Here is a 12,500-nt window from a genome sequence, read left to right on the forward strand (position 1 = left end):
GTGAGGGAATTAAAACCTGTACTTACTAAAATGAACTTAAGGTTAGAGATACAATGGTTGGCTTGGTTAAAATGCTTAGCTACAGGAAAGCCTAGTGTATTGTCTCTAATAGATTTTTTATGATTATTTCATCTTAGTCTAAATTTGCAACCAGTTTCCCAGACGTATATAGTATCCATACATTGGGTACACCAAATAAGATATATGACATTTGAGGCGTTGCAAGTGAGCGATTGTGGGTGTATGGTTAAGTGGCGGATGTTGATGGTGTCGTCGGTAATAAGAAGCTTACAAATTTGGCATCGTGAATTACCACAAGGGTAATTACCAAATTTAAGGGTGATAGTGGGAAGTTTAGATGAAGTTAGTAGTGAATTAAGGTTAGGAGGTTGTCGGTATGCTATGAGAGGTGGTGATTTGAGTGCTTCTGAATTTGATGAAGTGCAGTCAGAAAGAATGCGAAAATCTTGGGTGATAGTTTTGGCGAGATGTTGGATCACACACACACACACACACATATATATATATATATACACTAGGTTACAAATTCAACATTTTATTTTGCACTCTACAGACTATTTCATGAGGGCACAGCCTCAATCATCAGGTGCTCGGCTCTAAATGAAGCTTACTCGGAATAATGAAGTACTGTAGATAAAGATGATAAAAACTCTTTATAAAGAATATGCTATGTTAATTAGTAATGGACTCTCTTTTGTTTAATAGATGGATCTGAGATAGGTTATTGTTATTTAAGTTTGGTACTTTCTTCTATGTCGGCATGCACTAACTAATTCGTTTCTTTGGTTAAGTCTACTAATATATATATATACACATTATACCGTATATAATATGATACAGGTATAGGTGCAATTCCACAAGACACCTCTCAAAGCATCATAAAAATCAGCAAATATAATGGTATACTTTTAACCATTGAAATAGAGTCAATCTGTTTGATAAACTTAAAACACAAAATAATGGATGTACAAGGTAAATTATGATTAATTACGATTGCTATAACAAGGATTATGAGTTAATAATACATTTAATATGTGTGTGCTCGCTGTTGCATCCTATGAACATACCTTACAGAGCTTTTCAAATGACACATTAATACGAAAAGTATACTGTACCTAATACTGTCTAATACTGGCACATGTTGCATAGTGCTTACTGTTATGGCCAACAAATGTGTTTGCGCTCTGCGAAAACACTTTTTTTAGCAAATCGTTGTTGAAGACAACATTTCGTGGAAGAAGGGCCCAAATAAATAAATGCATGATTCAAGAAAACATTAATTTATCTTAAGCTTCAGATTTAAAAGAATTATTTTTAGATCCTGGATTATATATCTTTTCCTGTAATAATATTATTCCATATACTCCACCGAGTAATTAGAGTAAATTAAATTGAGCCTCTGAATCTTACAAGTTGACTAATTTAGAAAAAGAAGATTAATAAATACATTGGAATGAAAATGTTATTTTTGTGGCGATCGTTGGTGACTGTAGGTCTAGCAGTAGATTGAATTAGCATTACCTGACTGTGATTGCATTACTGTTAAGATTCTAAAGGTTTGCCATGGAGTCCTAGCTTCACTATAAATGACTTGCAGATTATTGAGAGATTTCTAGAGCTCTAAGGTTATGGAATAAACCTAGTGAATAAATATTAAACGAACAAGAAAACAAATTTCAAATGTCTTCAACTTGATACAATGCTCCCAGCAATGGCAAACAGAAGCTGTTGGACGACACTTTTGATTTGAAAATTCCATTTATCAATCAGTCTTTCGATTAACTGATTGAGTAGGCAAAATCATATTTTCCCTGAGGTCTTCTTTACAATTATTCATGCAGATGTCACTAACTGAATTTTTCCCTCTTCTTATGGCTTAAATGCACTTCTAAGTGGAATTAATGAGAGGACATAGCATACATCAGACAGTCTTATAACTTTTTTACCCATCATATATCTAGAAAGGTAATCATAAGTGCATAATGGATTCACACACATGGAAAATTAATAAGGTTATTTCTGATATGCAAAATTTATGAGTAAACAAACCATCAGCAGTCAGAGGTGAGACATAATAGATAAATATTTATAATAGATGCATAATCTATAATAGATAATAATTTAATATAAATGGAAAACATTTGTTATAATTATCTAAGCAGTAGACCACTAATGTATATATAGTCAACAGTATTGGTATAGTAGTGTAATAGACTTTGTTGAGTCTACTAAAACACAACACATCAACTGAGTGGGAAATGCAATACATTAATGTGTCAATTCATAATATACTTTCTATGCAAGCCATAATGTATAGAGCATGTATACTAAATGTTGACAATTTATATTGGTGTAAATGTGGTATTGGTGTCAGGTTTATTGGTAATAGCCTAAATATGATAAAAATAAACGATGGGTTTCCTGATTAGATTTAAAGGGAATGGCTAAATTTCAAAACAGAGTTATATGCCTAAAATTCATGTATATATAAAAAGATGTATTTGTTTAAATATATGGATTATCGGAAGAAAGAAAAAGCAGCATAAAAAAAGTAGACAAGAAAAGGATATTAAAGTAAATAAGACAGGAGAAATTTAAGGGAAAAGGAGGATGGGCATGGAAAATATTAAAGGAAAAATAAGGATCAGGAAATTAGGGAAGGAAATCAATGAAGAAAAAGATCAATGTTGATAGAAAGAGAAATTAGAAAAGGGTTGAGGAAAAAAATAAGTGCAAAATGATAAAAAATGGAAGGATCAAAAGATAAGAACAGAGAAGGAAAGGAACCAAGAGAAAGAAGAAATTGGGCTTATAAAAAAAGGCGTTTCTGATAAAGTTCAACCCCCTTTCCAGTGAACCCACCTCTTATAAACCGAATGACCCCCCCACTCCCACAATCCCAGCATCTAATTTTTAAAAAATAATGATGATAATAACCATTTACATGTTTTAGTTCCATGGTGTTTTACCATCAGACCTACCTAAGGTAGTACCCTGGACCCCACCATAGCACATACGAACCGGCTGAACATCTTACTATGTAACCCTATGGCTATGGGCCTGAAAATGATCAGGAAAAAAAGAAAAAGAAGAAACTGACCAGAGCAAGTGGAAAAGAAAATGAAGACAGGAAAGACAAGAGTGATATAATGTGTAAAACAATCAACAATAGAGAAGAAATGGGATGGAGGAAAAGAAGGAATCAGCAAAAGGAATATAGGAAAGAGACAGAAGAAAAGCAAGGAAGAGGCAATGTGTAAAACAATCAGCAGTGAGAAGAAATGGGATGGAGAAAAAGGAGTATAAATGAAGACATAAGGTAACCTTTAATATGGTTGTAAGATGTATCAGTAAGAAAATAAATCAGGTAAAAATAAAAATGTAACAAAATAAACCCAAAAAGATTATTAGAAAGATGACCAGATATAAATGGCTTTCAAACAGAATAAAGGACAGGCTATATGTATGATAAAACACGGCTGTACAGGCATATAGGCTACTCAACAATAAGCAAGGCACGTACAGAATAGCATAACTACATGCACACCACTGCTTTGATTCAACCAAATCCCAGGCTAGCTTTTTAATCTCACAAATAAAGGTTTTTTTTATGTTGGATGCTTGCAGTACATTAAAGCACAAACCAAGGTTTGTGATTATAAGCTTAGTACGTAAGAAAAGGTGGAGTTACCTTAAGAAAATCCCAATCAGCACTTATGATACGAGCAGGTACTATCATTCTCAGACACTGCTCAACACGGCAATCCCTCTCTCGTTTCTGATGTCTGTCAAAATGTTTACAGAAAGGCGTACCGTAGTACACGCATTGGCTCTACACAATAACGTTAGCTAAGTGTACACAAAAGCACAATTCATATGCACATCACAAAGAAACTTGGTGAGGCTGAATAGTCCAAAACCAGATGTCCAGATACGGATTCTAAAGAGGGCATTTATTTGACAGGTTACTAATGTCCACACCTCAAGATTCTTGTCAACTAGAGGCCAAATGAAAGACCATCAATACATTGAAAAACAACACCAAACAGGAAAAATATTATGAATCAATTATGAAATGAAGTGAAACACTTTTATCATATCCACTGGGTGTACAGTAGCTGCCCTAGGTACTTGATCACAACGCTGAAATCAGACTTCTTCAACACCTAGCAAATAATTATCTCCAGCTTGCGAGTAAGTCCGTCCTCTTGCGACATACATGCACTCTACAATAAATTTAATTAAACTGGCAGTGGAGTTTCTATAAATACGGTGTTTTCTCGCTACTACGATACTTCAATACAGCCTGATCAATATCCCATTGTCCTTACTATGGGCTGTGGAACATGGCTTTGGGCATTAGATCATCGACGGAGTAGTATAGTATATGAGAACAAGATCACTGAATCTTGTCTCGCAAACAAAAACCTGGGCACTTTATCAGTCTTTTCTTAGTCATTCGACTGTGATATACCCCTCAGGATGTTTAAAAGAATCGTCAATGGGGCATATAAAAAGGGAGTTTTTATAGACAATATCAGACAAGCCACAAATATTCAACATTAAGAAAGTAATCAGAGAGCAGATAATGAAGGTATTCAAACAGAACTGACAATCAAAACCACAAATGAATACAAAAGGAAATAATTTCAGCACCTGACAAAAAAAAAACCTTTCTGACATAAAAATGTATTATTATTATTATCTGCATCAATTATTATCATTCAATAAATTGAAGTACTAATTACCATTTGTTATCTGCCAAAAAGTGTGAGATATATAAAAATTTCTTAATTAAATTCTTGTTTTCCTATAATTTCACTCATTACCACTTACAATTAATATTATTATGATTATAAATTATGTAATGCAAATGAGAAATGCTATCATTATAATTATATATTATTATTATATAATAAGTAAATCATTTATTTTGTGCCCACCTTTTACAGATGATTATTCATCTAGCAATAATAATACTATCATAATATACTGAATCTTGTCTCGCAAACAAAAACCTGGGCACTTTATCAGTCTTTTCTTAGTCATTCGACTGTGATATACCCCTCAGGATGTTTAAAAGAATCGTCAATGGGGCATATAAAAAGGGAGTTTTTATAGACAATATCAGACAAGCCACAAATATTCAACATTAAGAAAGTAATCAGAGAGCAGATAATGAAGGTATTCAAACAGAACTGACAATCAAAACCACAAATGAATACAAAAGGAAATAATTTCAGCACCTGACATAAAAAAAAAACGTTCTGACATAAAAATGTATTATTATTACCTGCATCAATTACTAGTGCTAATTACCATTTGTTATCTACTGAACCAAAAAGTGTGACAGATATATAAAAATTTCTTAATTACATTCTTGTTTTCCTATAATCTCATTACCACTTACAATTAATATTATTATAATTATAAATTATGTAATGCAAATGAGAAATGCTATCATTATAATTATATATTATTATTATAAATCATTTATTTACTGCCCACCTTTTACAGATGATTATTCATCTAGCATAACTCATCATCTAGCATCTTCACATTCAATACTAAATAAACAATAAACATTAAAATAGGCCTACACCATATAATACAATGTCAAACATATCACATTATATTTGCATGTATATTGTTACAACAGTATTAGAATTCCATATTTTATTTTTACTTATTTTTTATTTTTTTTTTCAATCTTCTCACATAAAATACAGTGGAGGAAACAAACCAACAGGTGACAAGCACCTATTTCAAAGTGCATTCCTTTAAAATTATATAAAATACTCAAATATAGCAACTATTTTTATCATAAAGCACAATTGACTTTGTTTAATATGTGAGTCAAGTTGTAGATAAACTTTCATACATCTTTTTGTAGGGCAATTTTCAACTTTCGGCAAATATTGGAAAATTATAATTTGCATGATGAGATATTTTTGAAACAAGTAGTATTATATAGTAGCCAAAGTCTGTTAAACATGGTCTACTGTATGTAGTCTGACAAACAAATACAAGGATGATCAAATACAAAATAGGAATAATTCACACACTGCTATTTTCCAAAAGATGAATGCAGCATATGGTTAGAGTGGGTACATATTAAAGCGTCATAATTCTAGCAACTTAAGGACTTCATTTTACCCAAGCCTAAGGGTTCACTTCTAATGAGGGAAAAGTGGAATAGTATGTGAAATGTAGTTTTAAAACCAAACTAATCAACTGGCTAAACCATCTACAGCATCACTGCCAATAATTGCCTTTTACTCCTTATGAAACGTAATTATAAAACCACTCTGCATTTCTTGTTTTACTCTGATCCAAATCAAGATAATAAAACGAAGAAGATATAAATATGGGCTAGTTTGCTTGCTTTAATTTGCTTCTGATTGGAATAAAACACCCGAAAGAGATGAATCATATGTTTCAAGGTTTTAACCCAATATTATTACAGAAAGACTGTGGAGGAGAAATATAAGTTACCCAACCTACATATAATGTAGTAAAAGAGAGATGGAAAAGGAAAAACTAGAAATTATAGAGATATGAGCAAAGAAATTGAGATTTTTTATATCATAAACCACTATAAACTGGCACTCTGAATGAAATCAAATTCCAAGACTTGTCCATGCTTTTTTTTATACACTTATGATTTTTCTATATACATTTATAAGATTAGAAGATTTTTAAAACCATTTTTCCTGATTTTTAAATTATTTTCCAACCATTTCTTAAGATTAAGTGACTTTTTGATGATATTTCTATGTTTTATCTATAGTTATTTCTTGTTAGTACAAGACTTCTTCTTGTTTATGACTTCACTATGATTTTTCAATGTTATGGAAAACCACATGACATATTTTTGTCATCTAAACTTTCATATAGGCCAACATAAACATGCTAGCTAAGGGATTTCCTTGTATTTTTTTATTCTTTGTTCTATTTACATTTACCATATCCAATGCTTTTTAAACATGAAGCACTGGTTGATATTTTTCATAACTTGTTTTGGCTGGGACAATTATGTTCACATTTTATGACATTTCCAGATTTGCATGGGCACAGAAACCATGTAAATCAATGATGATAGATAATGTACGTATTATGTATGATTGAATTTGTGTATGGAAAATTAATATGATGCATTATAAATATCACAACAATATCATAAGTACATAGGTCATAATAATCTAACAATAAGTTACTGTTCAGGTAAAAAGAAAGTAATCTGAGACAATTATAAGTTTTCCTAGAATGGTAGTCACATAAGAATGTCAATAGTAATAATACATTTTTTAACCAATTTTCATTTCAGAAGTATTTGGCGCCAATAAAAAGTTTGTAATGAGTTCAACAAATTGCTTAACACACTTAAGCTGAATACTCTAGATGATATAAACTGAATGAGATACAAGATAAAACAAATTTATAAATAACATATATAGGTGAGAATATAAGAGTGACAAATGTCATTCATAATTTATAAATTCAAAAATTTCTTTTATTTCTAATCATTCTGAACAAAATATTTTTGCCATAATTTACAAAAAGTAATTGAAATTGTTACCAATAGACGCCACTCATTGGAAAGCAGATAAATTTATTCATATCTGACGCTCTCGTCAACAATAAAAACTACAACTTGTGTAACCCGACACGATGTCCGCTGTCCCACCTGATCATGCCAGGGAATCAGCCAGCAAGATAGGTGATAAATATACTACACTACTTAAGTGATCTTCGTTAAAATTTGAAAGAAACATGAATAACCAAAAAAAAGTGTTGGGGAATTGTAGTTGGTGGGAAGTGAGCACCTCTCGGGATATGGTTTTTACTGTTGAGAAATTCCAAGGTGTCCATAGACTCAAGGTTGCGAAACAAAGCATGTTTTCTTTTGGAGATTTTGAAATGCAAAAGCATATCATTTCTCTTTATGTTAAAATTACCAGTTCATTTTTTATTTTTAAACTTATACTTCTACTTTACACTACATAAAAACATATCTTTTTTCAAGCAGTCATTAGCCCCATCACTGGGTGCTTTGCAGTGCTTTGAGATGTAAGCGAAAGGTGCTATACAAAAACAAAATAATTCAAATATTAGTATCTAGTATAATGATATTATTAGCATTTATATTTGACTTCGGCTTGTTGAAGTTGGTTGGGACCATAAAAGCGACAAGACAACTCACTTAAAGCCCTATTCCCGGCAAAATTTCACTAAAAACTGACTCTTTTTAGAAAATATGCATTTGTATTACTCCAATTATTATAAATCATGGAAAAATATTGGCATGAATTATAGTTTTACGCAAAAGAATAAAAAAAATGAGAAATACAGACTATTTCTCATAAAATATTACCATTTTCTCGACGAATTCATCGTTACTATGCAAATTCAGAGGTTGTAGATCGTATCCACTGGAATACTCTCGCTTTTATGTATACTTTATACAGTCAATAAAAAGTGCGTCCTCTCTAATGAGATTAGTTTTTGTACTTCGCATCTCGCACAATGCGTTCGTTCGGTTAGGTTGAGATATGTTTGTTTAAGTGTCAAAATCTCAGTCAGAATCAGTTTTTTAACAAATTTGAAATAATTCCTATGAAATATTATATTTCACAAGTGTCATTACTAGCAACGGAAAATATCATGTCGGCTGTTTTTATGTGTTATAACAGAACCTAAATCAAGGTAAGGCTAGGCCTAGCCTAGCAGCGTTGGATAGGCTGTTTTCGGCGCCTACGATATTTCTTCTCACGACCTGTCGCAAAGTCAAACATGAAAATTCATCCGCATTTATTTTTTGTGTGGAACACAAAAAATCAAATTTCAGTCTTATTTTACATTTTTTTCATTCTTAGGAATGTCTAAATTCAGTTAAACTAGCAATTCCGTATTATATTTATAAATCTTTATAACATTATACAAAAATTATATTTTTTTAAAAAACTGAAATTTTGCCGGGAATGGGGCTTTAAAGTAGTGGACTATCTCAGGCCGTTTATTTACACTATCTATTAGTATCTAAGTTTCTTTTTTATTTCATCTGTAGAGTCATAATATCTTGAGCCTAATTCATATTTCAATAAATATAACTTATAACTTCTTAAACTGAAAATACTATTCTATATCAAAAGTTCATTTTTCAACTATTGTTTCAGAATACTACTTACTCAATAAAGAATTTCACCCAAGATTTTGATGGATGTTATTATTACCAAATTATTGCATTGTCATATCAGGGAGATGCAAAAATACATTTTACATCTCCATGGTCATATTAGCCTGTCTCTTATACACATCTAGATGTGTATAAGAGACAGAAAATTTGAAAGAAACATGAATAACCAAAAAAAAGTGTTGGGGAATTGTAGTTGGTGGGAAGTGAGCACCTCTCGGGATATGGTTTTTACTGTTGAGAAATTCCAAGGTGTCCATAGACTCAAGGTTGCGAAACAAAGCATGTTTTCTTTTGGAGATTTTGAAATGCAAAAGCATATCATTTCTCTTTATGTTAAAATTACCAGTTCATTTTTTATTTTTAAACTTATACTTCTACTTTACACTACATAAAAACATATCTTTTTTCAAGCAGTCATTAGCCCCATCACTGGATGCTTTGCAGTGCTTTGAGATGTAAGCGAAAGGTGCTATACAAAAACAAAATAATTCAAATATTAGTATCTAGTATAATGATATTATTAGCATTTATATTTGACTTCGGCTTGTTGAAGTTGGTTGGGACCATAAAAGCGACCAGACAACTCGCTTAAAGTAGTGGACTATCTCAGGCCGTTTATTTGCACTATCTATTAGTATCTAAGTTTCTTTTTTATTTCATCTGTAGAGTCATAATATCTTGAGCCTAATTCATGTTTCAATAAATATAACTTAAACTTCTTAAATTGAAAAATGAAAACACTATTCTATATCAAAAGTTCATTTTTCAACTATTGTTTCAGAATACTACTTACTCAATAAAGAATTTCACCCAAGATTTTGATATTTTGATGGATGTTATTATTACCAAATTATTGCATTGTCATATCAGGGAGATGCAAAAATACATTTTACATCTCCATGGTCATATTAACCTCGAGCACTAATATGCTAAAAGGAGGTTTAAAAAGAAAATATCAGCATAAACTAAATATAAATATAATCAGAAAATAAAATTACAATAACTGTAAAAAATAATTAAAAAAAATAAAAAATAAGCAAAGGATGTAGAAAAAACATAATATAATCTGTATTAAACATTCTAAAAATGTTCAAAATAGAAGGAAAGAGCTTTGTCATGAACAATAAACAAAATTCCTTGTAAATTGTGATTGTGCTATTTTTTAAACAAGACTACATACTTTATGCACAAAGCAGAAGAATGTTGTGTAATGTACAGGAAAGTAAGGAAGATCATGTTGCAGTCAAAGAGGCTACAAATGCAGTGTTTAAAAAAATTAACACCAAAATAACCAAACTGTCTTTATACTTACATCTCACACTTGTTGTTATAAGAACCAGTAAAATTTTGCCCTGGCTCAGTGATCTTATTTTTTTTTGCCAATTTCAGGCAAAATTTCTTATTTTGTTCTTATTTTTAACACACTTTTCAAAGACAGGAATTATTATTGTACAACTATGCTATGCCATATAATGTTATACTGTCAATGCATTTTTATTTATATAATTTATTTTCACTGTACACTTATATTTTATTTATACGGATAGCAATAAATACTACGAACAAACAATATATTACAGTACTGTATTATTGGAGGTATTACATAGTCACACCTATTGCACACAAGGTAAGGTAAGATTTGTTGATTTTTCTTTAAAAAAAAATAAACAGAAAACCTCATTTGACGTTTTACCTCAGACCTCAATTTATTCTTATTTTCTTCTTATTTTTTAAGCAATTTCAGTCTTGGTGTTCTTATAAAATGTGTTCTTATAAAAAAAGTGTACTAGATATGACAATTTGATCATGTCAAATAAATGTTATTATTGAATTGAGAACAGAGATCAAACTTGAATAAACAATTTTGTTAACATTTCAATATTTCAAGGCTCATAATAAAGGTTCCTGCTCTCTGGGTCAATCACTTGTTTTCCTCTTCATCATCTTCCACATCATTGATAAATTTGATTCAAGACACCAGAGGGAATATATTCCTGTTCATGCTATAGCAGACATCATCATGGATGATCAATCAAAAAGCTTGACATTCTAAGCTGATATTTTACTACTTACAACAATGTTGCAACTTAATTATTAGGCAAAAAAAAAAATTTTTTGTTTGCCTTCCAGCACCCGCCCCTAGCTAACTGAAAAATAGGGGCAGTGTTTTTTAAAAAAGTTTATTTTTTATTTATTTTTTGCTCACAAATTTAGGAAAGTGATCTTTATTTTTCTCCATTTTGGGCATGAAAGTTGTCTAAATTTGGTATTTGATGTAAGGTATCGCCATTCTGGCCTAAATTCATTGCAAAATATTAATTATGGGTTATTTTTATTCAGTCTGATGAATACCTTTTGAAAAACAAAGAGTGACACAAGCTTAATTGCAAACATTGCGATTTTTAATATATATTTGGTAACAGGAGAAAAAAATAAACAAAAAAGAATTTTTTTGTGCCCGCCCCTACTATACAATTTTCAGCATTAAAGGGTACACAAACAATTTTTTTAGGCCTTATCAACTTGTTTTTCATATTATTCTATACAATAAGAATAATTTTATCGAGGTAGCTAGTCATAAAAATAAGTTTATCATGAAATCACCAGTCACCCATTTTAAAAGTATCGATGAATGATGAGACACAGTGGATGGTACGATAAAAAATATCTGATTGATGAAGAAATATATTGCCAGACAGTTCGCAAGTGTCAGCAAGGTACATATATCACATATAAACATAACTTTAAAGTCAGAATACTTTAAATTGCAAAATATTATTATTCCAATTTACAAAACAAAAAGCACAGAATGAATCTCATTATCACTTTTTCTATAAGTTAAGAACCAATAAAAAAGGTTTAGTGTTCTTAGTTTTTTCCAATTTCAGGCTCAAAATTTTTATTTTGTTCTTATTTGTGACACTTTTCAAAGGTAGAAAATTATTATTTGACAGAAGTATATTACTATATTATAGAGGGTATTACATAGTCATACCTACTGAACTTTAAGGTACATATAAGATTTGTTGGTTTTTCTATTAAAAAAAATAAATAAAAATCTCATTTGCCATTTTATCTCAGCCTCAATTTGTTCTTATTTTGTTCTTATTTCATTAAGCAATTTGAGCCTCTGTACAACATACTTTATTTTCCATAATCATTTAAAAATTATTTACCAAATAGGTAATTTTATATAGTTTTATTTGATTTTAGGACAAAAAAAAACATCATAATTAAATACAATAATTTTGACATAAAATGTCAAAAGCATACTTGTTAAATA

At 30.6% G+C, this 12,500-nt stretch overlaps 1 protein-coding gene across 2 annotated transcripts in view; it reads right to left on the minus strand.

The window, feature by feature from the left end:
• LOC117122203 (eyes absent homolog 1-like) overlaps nucleotides 1-12,500 on the minus strand; it is an 83,624-nt gene that overhangs the window by 70,040 nt on the left and 1,084 nt on the right. The window contains exon 1 of one of the 2 annotated variants that reach the window (XM_033267707.1): nucleotides 3,713-4,342. The exons of the other annotated variant lie outside the window; for it this stretch is intronic. Coding sequence (XP_033123598.1) covers nucleotides 3,713-3,760 — 48 coding nt within the window. The 5' untranslated portion in view covers nucleotides 3,761-4,342. Of the gene's footprint in view, nucleotides 1-3,712; nucleotides 4,343-12,500 lie in introns of those variants that run through there. 2 annotated transcript variants of the gene reach the window in all.

This window comes from Anneissia japonica, unplaced genomic scaffold (assembly GCF_011630105.1).
Source record: "Anneissia japonica isolate Jap-2015-1 unplaced genomic scaffold, ASM1163010v1 scaffold287708_len1499824_cov190, whole genome shotgun sequence".
In the NCBI taxonomy this organism is placed as follows: domain Eukaryota; kingdom Metazoa; phylum Echinodermata; class Crinoidea; order Comatulida; family Comatulidae; genus Anneissia; species Anneissia japonica.